Source organism: Electrona antarctica, assembly GCF_951216825.1.
Source record: "Electrona antarctica genome assembly, chromosome: 22".
In the NCBI taxonomy this organism is placed as follows: domain Eukaryota; kingdom Metazoa; phylum Chordata; class Actinopteri; order Myctophiformes; family Myctophidae; genus Electrona; species Electrona antarctica.
Window position 1 is genome coordinate 2,524,973 of NC_136805.1, and position 16,211 is coordinate 2,541,183.

Below are 16,211 nucleotides of genomic sequence, written 5' to 3' on the forward strand. Positions count from 1 at the left end.
ATATGTTATAATTTGGCATTCTCATACACATCTCACTACTCATGCCAAATGTTGATCCCTCCCCACGCGTCCTTCCTGCTCTGACATTCCATATGTTGATCTGACCTCATCAAACCCTGTACACTCAAGACACGCTCTATATATGGCCAGTACAGAATTCATTCCATACAGTATGTTGATCTGACCCACCATGCCAAAGCGCAGGGCTTCTCGCCCCTCAGGGCGTCTTACTGCTAGGTCAATATTACAGTCAGTACAGTATGTACAATTATCAACTGGATCCACTTGTGATGTCATTATTCTGCAGTTGGAACTCATACATGTTGCTACCTGTACAGGTGCCTCTGCTAGTTTAATGAATTTCCATATCATTCGATATTATATAAAATCTTCTGATATTGTCTAGAATTATTAATTAATTATATCAAATTACATAAACTATGTTGTCAATCTTACTGAAACTATAGCGTGGCTCATTCATGGGAGCCATCCTCAACCATGAGTTATGGTGAACATCATAGCGCCACATCTCTCTCCTCCCGACGATATCATCATCATCATCAAAACCTCCGGCCAAATACAGACTGGAACCTATGGTGGAGAAAGAGCAGAATTAAAACAAGTTATACCTTGATTGTTAAAATAAATGCTTCTAGACCCTGTAGCACTGTGAGATTCACAAGAATGTAAAGTGTGTTCCCAGATTGACCAAAAGGCTACTGCGAACAAAGCGAACGGCCGCCTGGTATCTTCATCCTGGCTGGAGAAATCTAACTGGAGCAACGTTCATCTGCCGGGACTCAGCAACTTTGAAACTAATAGACATAGGAACTAATTTAGCTGCTCATACTCATACATGACATAGTAGCAGGAATTATGTTATATTGAACAAAGCTGTCTTGTGTGAACGAGCCGGTCCATTTGGTTACACTACCAAAGTTAGTGTCTACAGCCAATCGCCTCACAACCCGAGCAAAGGGACTTTATCAACGCTGACCTGACCTGCGTGACTAAAGTGAAACGATTGAAGCGACTGGAAACCAATATATCTTCATCAAATCTAAAACCACATATTATACACTAAAGAGCCCAGGAAAGTGTTCTAAATCTTCTAAACGTCATTAACATATATATTTTTGCAAAAAGGGTTTAGTATCCCTTTACTATTTAGGCATTGATTATATATTGGTTATTATTAGATTATTATATCAGTGTTTATTCTTATTTAAACTACTAGTCTTTGTGTGGATGTGCGATCATGCATTGAGCTTGTCGGAAATTGCAATTGTTTTTTTGTTTTTTTTAACACATTTCTGTGGTATAATAAAAATAAAACTGTGCCCTTGGGCTTGAAACGGTAGGTTACCACTGCATTACAGGTCCTAAATTGATAGACTGTGATGGTAATCCTCACCTGATGCACACACAGCATAATCCTCTAGGTACATGGGCAGTCGTCCAAGAGTCTTCCGCTGATTGGTCAGTGGATCGAAGCTCTCAACTTTGTTATTATTTCTCAGCATCACAATCACTTCAACAAGCAGAGGAGGAGGAGCAGGTGAGACAGAGTAGATTTAAGAGTTGAAGGAGAAACCAAATGTATTTGGTTGAGCTTTCAGTGTGGCAGCCCCAACCCTCTGGAACTCTCTCCCCATGGAGAGTGGAACCTTCTGGGATAGAGGCTGCAGTGTGGCAGCCCCAACCCTCTGGAACTCTCTCCCCATGGAGAGTAGAACCTTCTGGGATAGAGCCTGCAGTGTGGCAGCCCTCTGGGAGTCTCTCCCCAGAGAGGCAAAACATATATAGCAGTCACTGAATGAATCCAGGAGACAATTGTTGTGCATTTTTACATGTATAAAACTAAAGCACAAAAAACGAAATGGGGAAAAAATTATGGAATCATTAAGTAATAACGCAAGTTACGAATGTAACTATGGTTATGTGAATTCCTGGATGACTGCCAGTAGGCAGTAAACAATAGTGAATATACCTCTCGCGCTCCGCGTAGGTCGAGTCTTAATATAAACAAAGTCATGTGACGTGTAGGCTGACCGTGCGTCCCGGTAGGCTATATAAGCACGTGACAGCCCACACCCGGCCTCTTAATATAAGAATCTTCTCGCCCTGAAAGATTCAGAGTGACCGTTATTACTGGCAGTCATCCAGGAATTCACATAACCATAGTTACATTCGTAACTTGCGTTATGTTTCATTCCTTACTGACTGCCAGTAGGCAGTAAACAATAGTGGATGACTCATACCAGAAGTGTCACGAGGAATCGAACCAACCTACTAAACTGCCGTAGCAGCCAGTGGCAGGATCGCTGACGTCAGTGAGGATCCAGAGGCCACATCAAGGCGATAGAACCTCGAGACGTGCAAGGGGCTGTCCAAGACGCCGCCGCACAGACGTCCGCCAGTGACACCCCTCTCATCGCCGCCCAGGACGTGGCAACGCCCCTGGTAGAATGGCAGATGACCTCGGAGGGGGCAGGTTTACCAGATGCTTCATAAGCCTTCTTAATCGCATCCACTGCCCAGTGGGATAGCCGCTGTTTAGACAGCGCGCCTCCTCTATTCTTTCCGCCGTAGCACACAAACAGTTGCTCTGAGCGTCTAATATCCCGTGTTGCCTGAATGTACAGTTGCAACGCACGGACTGGGCACAGTAAGTGGGCCCTTTCCTCCGCCTCGGATGTAAAACGGGGGAGGATGGAATGCCGCCAACTCTATGGCCTGGTTAACATAATCGGGGGGCAGAACCCTTAGGCAAGAATGACACATTTGGCCAAAGTGTGACCCCCGTGCCGCTAGCCTTCCACCGAAGGCATGCGGGGCTAATAGAAAGTGCGTGGAGCTCACTCACACGCTTAGCTGTCGTAACTGCCAACAGAAAGGCAGTCTTAATCGATAACGAGCTCAAGGACGACCCAGCCATAGGCTCAAGGGGCGCCCTGCTCAATGCCTGCAGGACCAGAGGCAGGTCCCAAGCTGCAGTACGCCTCACCCTAGGGGGGCGTAACCTCTTGGCACCGCGCAGAAACTGTGTCACCCAGTAATGCGCACCAACTGACCTGCCATCAATATGGCTATGATTGAAGGATATAGCGGACGTGTGCACCTTCAAGGTGGAGGCCGCACGGCCGGCATCCAGTAGACACTGTAAATAATGTAGTACGTGTTGTATAGGGCAAGAGACTGGGTCCAGACCCCTGTCGCTGCACCATAATGAGAAAGCAGCCCAGCCATTAGAGTACACCAACCTTGTGGAAGGGGCCCTTGCATTTCGCAAGGTCTCACATATTGAGGGGCCTAGCCCACTCAAGAGTGACTGATCCCTTTCAGTGGCCATACCCAAAGCTGAAGGAGGCTCGGCGATGGATGCCACACCTTCCCGTCCAGCTGGGACAGGAGGTCTATCCTCACTGGAAGCTGCCATCGATCCCCGTTCAACAGACTGAGGAGCGTTGAATACCATATTCTCGAGGGCCACCTGGGGGCCACCAAGAGAACTCTGTCATCTGACGATCTCACCCTGTGAAGCACAGGCAACAACAGGTGGATCGGGGGAAATACGTAAAGGAGCGCTCTCGGCCAAGCGTTGGCGAGAGCGTCCATCCCGAGTGGGGCACTGGTCTCTGCCAGGCTGAACCACAGAGGACAATGAGTCGTGCCTTTTGAGGCGAATGGATCTACGTAGGCTACCCCGTGCCGATCCGATATCAACTGTGCCACCTGGGGGTGCAATCTCCACTCCCCAGGGGGCAGTCTCTGACGAGACAGATAATCTGCCACAGAGTTTAATCTGCCTGGCAGGTGCATAGCCCTCATCGAGGAAAGTAGAGGATAAGCCCACGTCCACAGGCGATGGGCTTCCCTCAGGGACTCCAGAGACCTGGTCCCTCCCTGATGGTTGACATGAAACACCACTGAGGTGCTGTCTGTCCGAATGAGCACGTGCTTCCCCCTGAGAAAGGGCAAGAAGTGCTTCAGCGCCAGGGAAACAGTCCGGAGTTCTAGCACATTGATATGGCGTCCTCTCCATCGAGAGCGCCATACCCCCTGGACTGACCTCCTCTGCCATACCGCGCCCCAACCTTGAGGCGAGGCATCTGTTGTCACCACCTCTCGTCTCGCCGGGACCGAGCCGAGAGGGACTCCACTCAGCAGGAATGCATTGTCCCGCCAGCGGCGGAGAACCAAGGCACCTGCGAGTGACTCTGACCTTGACCCCCCTGTGTAGACAGGGGTCCATGTGAAGGCCATTGAACCACCTCTGTAATGGGCGTAGATGTAGCAGCCCCAGAGGAGTGATTGCTGAGACTGCAGTCAGCATGCCGAGCAGTCTGAGCCATGTTAGGACGGTCAACCTCGCCCCCAGGCGGAAAGACCGCAGGAGGTTCTGAATTCTCCCCACCCTCTGTGCAGTCGGTCGTGCCTGCATCGATACCGAAGCTAGGGACATGCCGAGGAAGGTGGTCTGTTGCGTTGGGAGCAACGAGCTCTTTTCGAGGTTTACGGTCATGCCCAGTGCCTCGATGTGAGCGAGGACTCTGGACGTCACCTGTTCCGCCTCCCTGAACGAGGGGGCACAAATGAGCCAATCGTCTAGGTAGGGAAGTATCTTCACTCCCGAAAGGCATAGCGACATTAAGGCTGCCCTCATACACCTTGTGAAGATGCGGGGAGCCAGAGACAGGCCGAACGGCAAACTGGTAGACTTTGCCTTGAAAGGCAAAGCGTACGTACTTTCTGTGCTCTGGATGTATAGGCACATGAAAGTAGGCATCTTTGAGGTCTATTGTGGTGAACCACTCCCCCTGTGTGATAGCCTGTAGGACGTCGACTGTGCGAAGCAGCCGAAACGGAAGGACCTTGAGGTACCTTTAACCCTCTTAGGTCTAGTATAGGCCTGAGAGACCCTTCTTTCCTTGGGATCAGAAAGTAGGTGGAGTAGAACCCTTCATTCTGTGAACGTGGGTGAACCGTTGTTATTGCTCGTTTGTCCAAGAGCTTGGCCACCTCTTGAGACAAACACTGGGCCTTCACGGGGTCTGTGACTGAAGTCACCCTGACCCGTGAAGGTGGTGGGGGTCGGCGGCGGAACTGCAGCCTGTAACCTTGGGACATTGTTGTAACGACCCATGCATCCCTGGCATGGTCTGCCCAGTAATTCAGGTGCTGCTGGGGGGGGGGGGGGGGGGGGGGGGGGGGGGGGCGCCGGCTATGCCCTCGCCCACGCTGGGGCTGGCGAAGCCGCTGCCCACCTCTGGGCTGATGTTGCCCTCCGCCTGCTGCCGCCTGGTCACGTTGCCAGGTCTGCGGCTGAGGATTCAAGTAGCCCAGGCGTCGCGGATCCCGTGCGCCACGTGGCTTAGAGGGTCGACCGGGCGGTGCCCTCGAGCCTCTGGCCCGTTGACCCCAGTCCTCTGAGGCTGCCTTGACTGCTGCCTACGCTGCAGTGCCTCGTTTGCCTCCGGGCCAAACAACTGGCCCGGCACCACCGGCAGCTTCCGTAGCGCCTGTCTGCAACTGTCAGACATAGGCGCCTGAGCAAGCCACACCCGTTCGGGGGAGGGGCCCCCCTGGGGATATCATCCTCGTCATGGAACATAGAGTCTGAAGCTCTAGTTGACATGGCGTCATCCTCCTCATAATCGTAATCTAATTCTAGATCATCATCGCCCTCCGGCTCCTGGACCGCCTGTGGCGGAGGAGGCGGTGGCTGCTGGACCGCCTGTGGCGGGGGAGGCGGTGGCCGTACTATTGCCTTAAGGCGTTCTATTTCAGCCCGCAAATCGTCCATTTCTTGGCGATATGGAGCAGTCGTGACAGCCGCCGTTGACCTCTTCTGGGCCAGGTGACCGCGCTCGGCGCGAGACCCGCGTTTGCGCTTCACCTTCCCATCAGAAGGGACCCCAGCGGGGACCCCAGAAGGTGGGAGGTTTCCTTTGACCAGGAGGTTCTCCACCTCACGCAGCCTAGCCTCTCTCACAGAGAGTGGTAGAGTGCCACAGTTCATACATGGGTCAGTCAGGGCTTCCCTGAGATGACCGACCCCCAAGCATGTCGGACACAAGTCATGTCCATCGTCGACTTGGAGCTGAGCGCTACAGGACGTACACGCCATAGCTCAGTAGTCTCAAGCCAGTTGTATAGCCAGGCAATACCAGCGAGAACTGTACGATCACAGAACGCGTCAGTAACCTCCAGCAAACAGAGTAGCTAACCGGTCAGGCTAAGATGGCCTGCTGTTAGCTTAATGTCAATTTGACACTTAACTGGGCAATCCCCGCGAGAGCTGTGCAACCACAGAATGCGTGGGAACCTCCAGTAACCAAAGGTTTTTTTTTTTTTTTTTTGTTTTTTTTTAAGTTATTTAGATTGATTAATTAATTAAATTAATCAAACAAAAATGTCAATCAGATATTTTAACTAGGCAATCGCAGCGAGGACTGTGCAGGCACAGACCGCGTGGGAACCTCCAGTAATCTGAATTTTTTGAACAATTCAGTTATTTAGATGAATTAATTGATTAGATTAATCATCAAACAACAAATGTCCATCAGATATTTAACTAGGCAATCGCAGCGAGGACTGTGCAGGCACAGACCGCGTGGGAACCTCCAGTAATCTGAATTTTTTGAACAATTCAGTTATTTAGATGAATTAATTGATTAGATTAATCATCAAACAACAAATGTCCATCAGATATTTAACTAGGCAATCGCAGCGAGGACTGTGCAGGCACAGACCGCGTGGGAACCTCCAGTAATCTGAATTTTTTGAACAATTCAGTTATTTAGATGAATTAATTGATTAGATTAATCATCAAACAACAAATGTCCATCAGATATTTAACTAGGCAATCGCAGCGAGGACTGTGCAGGCACAGACCGCGTGGGAACCTCCAGTAATCTGAATTTTTTGAACAATTCAGTTATTTAGATGAATTAATTGATTAGATTAATCATCAAACAACAAATGTCCATCAGATATTTAACTAGGCAATCGCAGCGAGGACTGTGCAGGCACAGACCGCGTGGGAACCTCCAGTAATCTGAATTTTTTGAACAATTCAGTTATTTAGATGAATTAATTGATTAGATTAATCATCAAACAACAAATGTCCATCAGATATTTAACTAGGCAATCGCAGCGAGGACTGTGCAGGCACAGACCGCGTGGGAACCTCCAGTAATCTGAATTTTTTAAAACAATTCAGTTATTTAGATGAATTAATTGATTAGATTAATCATCAAACAACAAATGTCCATCGGATATTTAACTAGGCAATCGCAGCGAGGACTGTGCAGGCACAGACCGCGTGGGAACCTCCAGTAATCTGAATTTTTTAAACAATTCAGTTATTTAGATGAATTAATTGATTAGATTAATCATCAAACAACAAATGTCCATCGGATATTTAACTAGGCAATCGCAGCGAGGACTGTGCAGGCACAGACCGCGTGGGAACCTCCAGTAATCTGAATTTTTTAAACAATTCAGTTATTTAGATGAATTAATTGATTAGATTAATCATCAAACAACAAATGTCCATCAGATATTTAACTAGGCAATCTCAGCGAGGACTGTGCAGGCACAGACCGCGTGGGAACCTCCAGTAATCTGAATCTAATTATATATTCTTAATCAAATTAAGAATTAATAATATTAGTTTAATTATCAAACAAACAATATAACTAGGTAAATTAGGCGAGTGCTGTGGGAAACCGGCAGCACGCGGCCAACACCCAGTGTGTGGAGGAAGCCCTTTAACAACAAACATGAGAGTGTTTGTAGCTAGGGATCCTCAAGACAAACAAAGAGAAATGGTGATAATTTTGACAACCACAGCCTTGAGAGGACAACAATTTGCGCTCTCGGCAATAGCCACAGGCAGGATGTCAACACCACGACACATATAGTGTCTTAACAACTCTTTGGACCTGCAATACAGAACTGATGTACAGATTCTAGGAGCTACACTTACCTACGATACTCACGTCAGGTAGCGAGAAGAAAAAAGAGGCCGGGTGTGGGCTGTCACGTGCTTATATAGCCTACCGGGACGCACGGTCAGCCTACACGTCACATGACTTTGTTTATATTAAGACTCGACCTACGCGGAGCGCGAGAGGTATATTCACTATTGTTTACTGCCTACTGGCAGTCAGTAAGGAATGAAACATAACCATTATGAAGCCTGAATAGAAAACCACAGTCATATATTTTATTGGCAGATAAGCAGGGTACCTGTGGTCCTGCGTGGGCGTGCTGCGTTAGAGTATGGCTGCTCCCCCTTGGCTTCAGAGATGAACCTCTGACAGCCCTGCTGTTCTTTCACCACATCCAGACTCTCAACCACAGTGTGGAGGTAGGAGGGACTGATGAGAGGCAGACGGATGTGCTCCAACACCTTAAAGAACACACAGAACACCAAGTATTAATACTAGTCCAACTGTATATTGGGTGACCAACATGACATTGATAGAGACCTCCAATTGTCTTACAAGGTGAGAGAATAAGAAATGCCTGACCTGTCCAAAGCTCTGCTTGTGGGTAGGACTCTTGTCTAACCACAGCATGGCAGCCTCAAACACCATCTCCTCCTCTGGAATATTCAGATGGTCACTGGAGAGAACCTCTGTCAGCCTTTCCACGGAGAGAGAGAGAAACTCTTCCTATTAGTAGAAGAAAAAAACACACACAATTAGCTGATAGATGAAGACACTGTTCCCATACTTCACACTGAAGTCACATTTTCTCGTCTGAAGTGTTCACTGGTGATATACGATTTGTTTAGTGAAATGCTCATGACTGTAGCTTATTAATATGCATATATCTAATCACTGTGACTGATTGAATGTTTCTACCCAGGTCTGGGTCAGTTGTGATGGTGGGAAGTTGAGTAATGGTAATAAAACAACTCAAATGTATGACCCTCAACCACTGGGGGGCTGCCATAAGGTTTGACCTCCCGTTAGTTCGACCGGATTAAGGTTGGTGAGGGATGCGTTAAAACGACCAGATTAAGGTTGGTGAGGGATGCGTTAAAACGACCGGATTAAGGTTGGTGAGGGATGCGTTAAAACGACCGGATTAAGGTTGGTGAGGGATGCGTTGAAACGACCGGATTAAGGTTGGTGAGGGATGCATTGCTCCCGTGCTTGCGGTTACGTTTAGGTTAGAGTTAGAGATTAGTAATGGTCGATCTAACGGGAGGTCGGACCAATATCACGCTACCCAACCACTGACCTTCTGGTAGATGACACCGAAGTGTTCCAGAATGTGATCCAAACTGTGTTTCTTCAACATTTCACAGGAGTGGTCGTCGGCACTGCAGTAAAACTCCACACAGTTATTTAGGTCCAAGTGACGCTTCATGTATTCACAGCAGGCCTCTCGAACAGACGTGACTTCCAACAGGTCTGATGCCGCCAGCAGAGCCTGGAACAAATTAACACATTAGCTTTATGGGGAACTGATGTTATGTAGGACTAACATGACAATGACTGATGTTTATGATAATAATAAAATACATTACCTGTACATTATCAGCAGAGATGGAGACCTTAGACGTGTAGGCGTAGTTCACCAGCAAACCAATCATCTGAGGTTCCACTCCACTGATGGTCACTCTGTCCTGTGTGGACTCCCTCATACCAGATGTAAACATGGCCTGTGCACGTTGGAAAGATGAATGGTTGGCTTGGGAGTGTCCAAAGTTTATTTCTTATTTACATTGTTAACTGATGAATTAATTTTGTGTAGAATGATACATTGATTCATGTAAAAGCCAAGGCAGACTTGAAATGTCATTGCCTGAACACCAGCAGGTCAATAGACGTGTGTATTTACCTCAAAGTAAGGGCTGAAGGAGGCCAGTACATGACGATGGCAGGAGACCTCCTGTCCCTCACAGCACAGAATCACATCACACAAGAACCTGTTGAGACGCAGCCTGTTGAGACCCTCTAACAGCTTGTTGGGATGGTGGGGGTCCACAAACACCTCAGCATCCAGGGAGGATGGAGGTACACTGGTGCCGTCCTCCTGAACGCAACGACAACAACAACATCCAGAGGGACAGTCATAATCAGACAAATAAACTACCGATATCTGTGAGTCATGTTGCTGATCTGGTAATGATGCTTGAAAACGGTCACTCACATGGTCAGTGTCCAGTCTCATCCTCTTGGCAGCCTGTGGTGATTCTCTCTGCCAGGCAGCATCCAGGATGTTGTCAGCCATGGCTGAGGTGAGGTGGAGAGAGAACAAACTACATTACTGTTACTTACACCAACTTTATTATTATTGGTCATATGTTATCATCTATAGAAGAAAGAATACATGCTACATCACTACAATATAGTACATAGCATCATTCATATTACACTGAAGAATAAAGGCTATATACTAGCCACAATTTGCAACACTAGATTGTTTTTTATAAATGGTATGAATCTAGAGTTGCAATAACCTCCATTGACATCCCATTGATCTAAATTGCATTTTGTGTACTGAATATGAAATGAGATGTTTGTGTGCAATCATTTCATTTAGTATAGTTTGGTATACTTTAAGCTACTACCCTCTTTCAATCCACCAACCTCTTGGAGACAAGGACAACACAAGAGACGGTCGCGGCCACACAGCCAACTCAAGGTATGGCCACTGAGCCAACTTGGGGACCCAACGCAAGGACAACACAAGAGACGGTCACGGCCACACAGCCAACTCAAGGTACGGCTAGCTCCTTTCGGAACCCTACGTTAAAGTTTCTGACATTTTGATGGCACAGAAGCCGTTAAGTATTTTTAATGTTTGTACGACCGTTTTGGCAGCTCTCTTCCTTCCTTCCTTATTGACATCCTATTGTACCGCCTCCATCACCGTGGCTCGCTACCTGCGACAGAGCGCCGGAACTGGCTATCTGCGCGTTCCTGCCTCTGTCGCAGGTAGCCAGCCACGTTGATGGAGGCGGTACAATAGGATGTCAATAAGGAAGTCAAGGAAGGAAGCAAGAGAGCTGCCAAAACGGTCGTACAAACATTAAAAATACTTAACGGCTTCTGTGCCGTTCGGGGGGGGGGGGCAGAAGGTTCGTTGTATCCTATAGAAATGATATGCTTCTTTTGGAATATGTCAGCGTGACACCCACAGCGCAGCACAAGGGTAAATCAGAGTAAGTCAGATTGCATCCCATGTCGCTTGAAGCCGGTGATACCGGACCCTACGGGGTAGGGGTCCAAAGGAGCTCAACCCGGGGGGTCCGGACACGGGCTAGGTACGGCCACGGAGCCGACTTGGGGACCCAACGCAGCTCCTCCAAGGAAAACAAACAAATTAACGGAGCTGAACGTGAATCCCCCCCACCGCCCACCCCTTTCTTTCCCCCTCACTGTATATGTTTCTTTTCCCTTTTTACCTCCTTTATGATGAATTCCTGTTCTGTCTATAGAAGTGTCTATTTGTACGTCTCTAAATGTTTTGATGATTTGAACATGGTGGACCCTATTGGAAACAAGTGTAATGCTTAATTGGGTCGTCCACTCACAGTTAACAGCCTTTGTATTGAGTTTGTGCTTGAAATGTACTGTAATTCTGCAAACTGTTAATAAATTCTTCAATCAATCAATCAAACAATAGTCCATGTGCAAACACTTGGCAACACGCAGAAGTACGGCACTGTTTTTCTGGCAAATCTAAGCTAGCAAATATAAGACTTCCGGGGGACGATCTCTTCAAAATAAGAGTACCCGAAAAAAAGATTAATTTGCACATTAAAACTATAAATTAAGCATTTAAACGATGCTATAGGACACACATTATGTTTCTGTGTAAAAATAAGTAATAAGTAATGTTTCTGTGTAAAGATAAGTAATTAAAAAGTTATCTAAATGGATAAATGCTATTCACTGGAGTGCATGGACTTTATAAAGTGGACACTGGACAAAAATCCCTGCTATGTATCGACTAGTGTGACATATGCACATGTCCGGGGAGACCTCCTCTACAACACCACACTGTCCGCTAAGCAGCAGAGGTGTAAAACAAAAATTGGCACGCCATACAGCGAGGTGAAACATAAAAAAATGTCCCATTTCCAGACTAAAGTCAACTAAAGTGGACACTGGACAAAAATCCCTGCTATGTATCGACTAGTGTGACATACGCACATGTCCGTGGAGACCTCCTCTACAACACCACACTGTCCGCTAAGCAGCAGAGGTGTAAAACAAAAATTGGCACGCCATACAGCGAGGTGAAACATAAAAAATGTCCCATTTCCAGACTAAAGTCAACTAAAGTGGACACTGGACAAAAATCCCTGCTATGTATCGACTAGTGTGACATATGCACATGTCCGGGGAGACCTCCTCTACAACACCACACTGTCCGCTAAGTAGCAGAGGTGTAAAACAAAAATTGGCACGCCATACAGCGAGGTGAAAGGTCAAAAAACATCCCATTTCCAGACTAAAGTTAACACCTCTGCTGCTTAGCGGACAGTGTGGTGTTGTAGAGGAGGTCTCCCCGGACATGTGCATATGTCACACTAGTCGATACATAGCAGGGATTTTTGTCCAGTGTCCACTTTAGTTAACTTTAGTCTGGAAATGGGATTTTTTTTTACCTTTCACCTCGCTGTATGGCGTGCCAATTTTTGTTTTACACCTCTGCTGCTTAGCGGACAGTGTGGTGTTGTAGAGGAGGTCTCCACGGACATGTGCGTATGTCACACTAGTCGATACATAGCAGGGATTTTTGTCCATTGTCCACTTTAGTTGACTTTAGTCTGGAAATGGAATGTTTTTTGACCTTTCACCTCGCTGTATGGTGTGCCAATTAAATGTGTACACCTCTGCTGCTTAGCGGACAGTGTGGTGTTGTAGAGGAGGTCTCCCCGGACATGTGCGTATGTCACACTAGTCGATACATAGCAGGGATTTTTGTCCAGTGTCCACTTTAGTTGACTTTAGTCTGGAAATGGGACATATTTTTATGTTTCACCTCGCTGTATGGCGTGCCAATTTTTGTTTTACACCTCTGCTGCTTAGCGGACAGTGTGGTGTTGTAGAGGAGGTCTCCCCGGACATGTGCATATATCACACTAGTCGATACATAGCAGGGATTTTTGTCCAGTGTCCACTTTAGTTGACTTTAGTCTGGAAATGGGACATTTTTTTATGTTTCACCTCACTGTATGGCGTGCCAATTTTTGTTTTACACCTCTGCTGCTTAGCGGACAGTGTGGTGTTGTAGAGGAGGTCTCCACGGACATGTGCGTATGTCACACTAGTCGATACATAGCAGGGATTTTTGTCCAGTGTCCACTTTATAAAGTCCATGCACTCCAGTGAATGGACTTGGGCACTCCAGTGCATGGACTTGGGCATTTATCCATTTAGATAACTTTTTTACGTTATTTAATTACTTATTTTTACACAGAAACATAATGTGTGTCTTCACAATAACTGTAATGTAATAACAATACTAATAATGTAATGTAATAATTATTTAATTAACCACGCTTTTATTCTGAAAGCAACCGGATGTCTTAAATTTGCTAGCTCTCAAACAGGAAATTCTAGATTTGCCAAAAGAACGGAGCCCAGAAGTACACCATTCTAATATCTGCCTAAATCCAACGTCCGACTATAAACAAGCTCTCACGACAACACGCATGTAATGATAGGCTATGATACAAACATAACGTAAACAAAGCTCAAATAAACAAACCTCGTTGTTCTGCCTACAAATCCAAAGTCCAACCAAGTGTTCCACAACAGACGGACAGCCGCACACAAACAGCAATGGAATTAGTGAGTCGAACAATGTAAGTTTCACTTTGAGACGTTTTAAACTTTAACAATAAGATAACTTTACTCCTGCATGCCTTCTTCACAGGGACGACGTGTTACCACTAACTGTGTCCGCCTGACAACAACACACTACAGAAGAAAAGTTCCGGACACTAAAGTAAATACCATTTCCGGGTTTCTGATCCGGTCGGAGCGGAAATAACTTGACGTCATCATGCGGCCAAAAGCACAGATTTCAGTGTCATCTTAATCTACTTCAATTTGAGAAGCTTTTTGTCCACTTCTATGACCTGTCTTTATGACCTATGACCTCTTGTCTTTATAAACTAAGTTTCTCTGCACTTATAAATATATTTTTTAGATATTGTCCGAACGGATTGCGGAGCGGTCTTGATACCGGAAGGTCGCCAGTTCGAATCAGCGGTCCGACACGTTATAATTACCACCGCTGAAGTGCCCTTGAACAAGGCCTTGAACCACTACGATGAAATGTTCTATGAGCAAGGCCTGGCTGGAAACAAGTTCTTGAGCTTAGCCCAGATACCCTGGGTAAATATAGTAATCATTTCATTTCATTTCATTTATAAATAAAGACACAAGTAGCTTTATGAATGTGTGAGCAATGAGTCCTTTCCACCACTAGATGGCAGTATAGGTTTGCTACAGATAACAGACAACAGGTTCTGACCATCATCCTACAAACTATGGTATTAGAACCACAGCGGATGGTTTAATTTAATAAATACCATCACATAATATTTTTTAAATGTGATACTTTCTACACTCATGTTTACGTCATTATGGGTCTGTGGTGTTCTGGTACACATCAGCAGCGTAGGCCTACCAGAACACCACAGACTCTCATCTTAAGCCCCTGTCTTATAGAACTCCCTGTGCAGGTTTATATTGAGATGTCCACATGATACTCATCACTGCTTCATGTACAACTCGCTCAATTGGCTGCAGCCTAAATCAAGAAGGCAATTACATTACATTGCTTTCTCTTCATTTATAAATGTATTTATTGTAAGTGTCCTTAAGTTAATACCTGAAGCAGTACGTGGCCCAGTCTACTTCATCATATCCACTTGGACATCTACATACAACACAATACCCTTACTGTTGCGAAGGCTTTCACTTAGAGTTCCATATATGGGATAACCCATAGTCCCATATATGCACTTATAAACTGGCTAATGGCTAAGCAACTCGTAGAGCATTGAAGTAGAGGTTTCCACATCCCGGTTAAGTTCGTATCGAACCCCACTGTAGTGGGTCCTAACGAAATAATCAGCACTGGTTCGAGCTATTTTACACTTACTTTAACCCATTTTGGACTGAGGTCGACATTTTTCTGAAAAACCTGTTTCTATGTCAGTGGTGCTCAACCTTTTTCATGTCAAGGACCCCCAGGAATTATCTCTATTGGGCCATGGACCCCCATCTCAAAATATGTAGTTCCAGGGACCCCCCAGAAGCAAATATTTTAGTTAAAAATTTCGCTCTGAAATATTATATTCAATGATTTGCGCAACATTTTAACAATTTTTCAAAAATAGCAGAGTGGCGCGCTACGAGCTTGTAGATCTGCTATTTTTCAATAGCTAAATCATAACATGTTTAAAACACCAAAAGGGGTTGGACGGAGCTCTTTCTGTTATAAAGCCCCATTTGATTGGAATAATCTTCCTCGATCTCTTAGATCAATTTCACCCTTCAGTTGCTTTAGGACTTCCCTTCATTTACATCTTGATTCACCCAATTGGTTATGCATTTATAAAGTACCAGTTATAGCACATTCACCTTGGTTATGTATTTGAAGTACCAGTTGTAACACATTCACCTTGGTTATTGCATTTATAAAGTACCAGTTATAGCACATTCACCTTGGTTATGCATTTATAAAGTACCAGTTATAGCACATTCACCTTGGTTATGCATTTGAAGTACCAGTTGTAACACATTCACCTTGGTTATGTATTTGAAGTACCAGTTGTAAAACATTCACCTTGGTTATGCATTTATAAAGTACCAGTTATAGCAGATTCACCTTGGTTATGCATTTATAAAGTACCAGTTATAGCACATTCACCTTGGTTATGCATTTATAAAGTACCAGTTATAGCACATTCACCTTGGTTATGCATTTATAAAGTACCAGTTATAACACATTCACCTTGGTTATTGCATTTGAAGTACCAGTTATAGCACATTCACAGATGTATTTGCACTTTCATTCCTCTGTTGCTTAACAGCTGATGATGTGGTGGTTGGTGGGAGAGACTGAGCAAGCTGTCTGTGTATTTATACATGCATGTATCGGTATATTGTCTGTATCTGTGTACTGTACATTTTATGTATCATGTTTGTGTGTTACGGGTT

At 45.7% G+C, this 16,211-nt stretch overlaps 1 protein-coding gene across 2 annotated transcripts in view; it reads right to left on the reverse strand.

The window, feature by feature from the left end:
• LOC306915814 (kelch-like protein 23) overlaps positions 1 to 16,211 on the reverse strand; it is a 65,006-nt gene that overhangs the window by 19,691 nt on the left and 29,104 nt on the right. Inside the window, exons 1-8 of one of the 2 annotated variants that reach the window (XM_079493449.1) lie at positions 13,747 to 13,923; positions 10,174 to 10,256; positions 9,862 to 10,056; positions 9,548 to 9,682; positions 9,259 to 9,450; positions 8,541 to 8,684; positions 8,257 to 8,419; positions 1,415 to 1,531 (exon numbers count right to left, since the gene is read on the reverse strand). In XM_079493449.1, the coding sequence (XP_079349575.1) occupies positions 1,415 to 1,531; positions 8,257 to 8,419; positions 8,541 to 8,684; positions 9,259 to 9,450; positions 9,548 to 9,682; positions 9,862 to 10,056; positions 10,174 to 10,254 (1,027 nt within the window). In that variant the 5' untranslated portion in view covers positions 10,255 to 10,256; positions 13,747 to 13,923. Of the gene's footprint in view, positions 1 to 1,414; positions 1,532 to 8,256; positions 8,420 to 8,540; positions 8,685 to 9,258; positions 9,451 to 9,547; positions 9,683 to 9,861; positions 10,057 to 10,173; positions 10,257 to 13,746; positions 13,924 to 16,211 lie in introns of those variants that run through there. The other variant, XM_079493450.1, reaches the window with a different exon arrangement.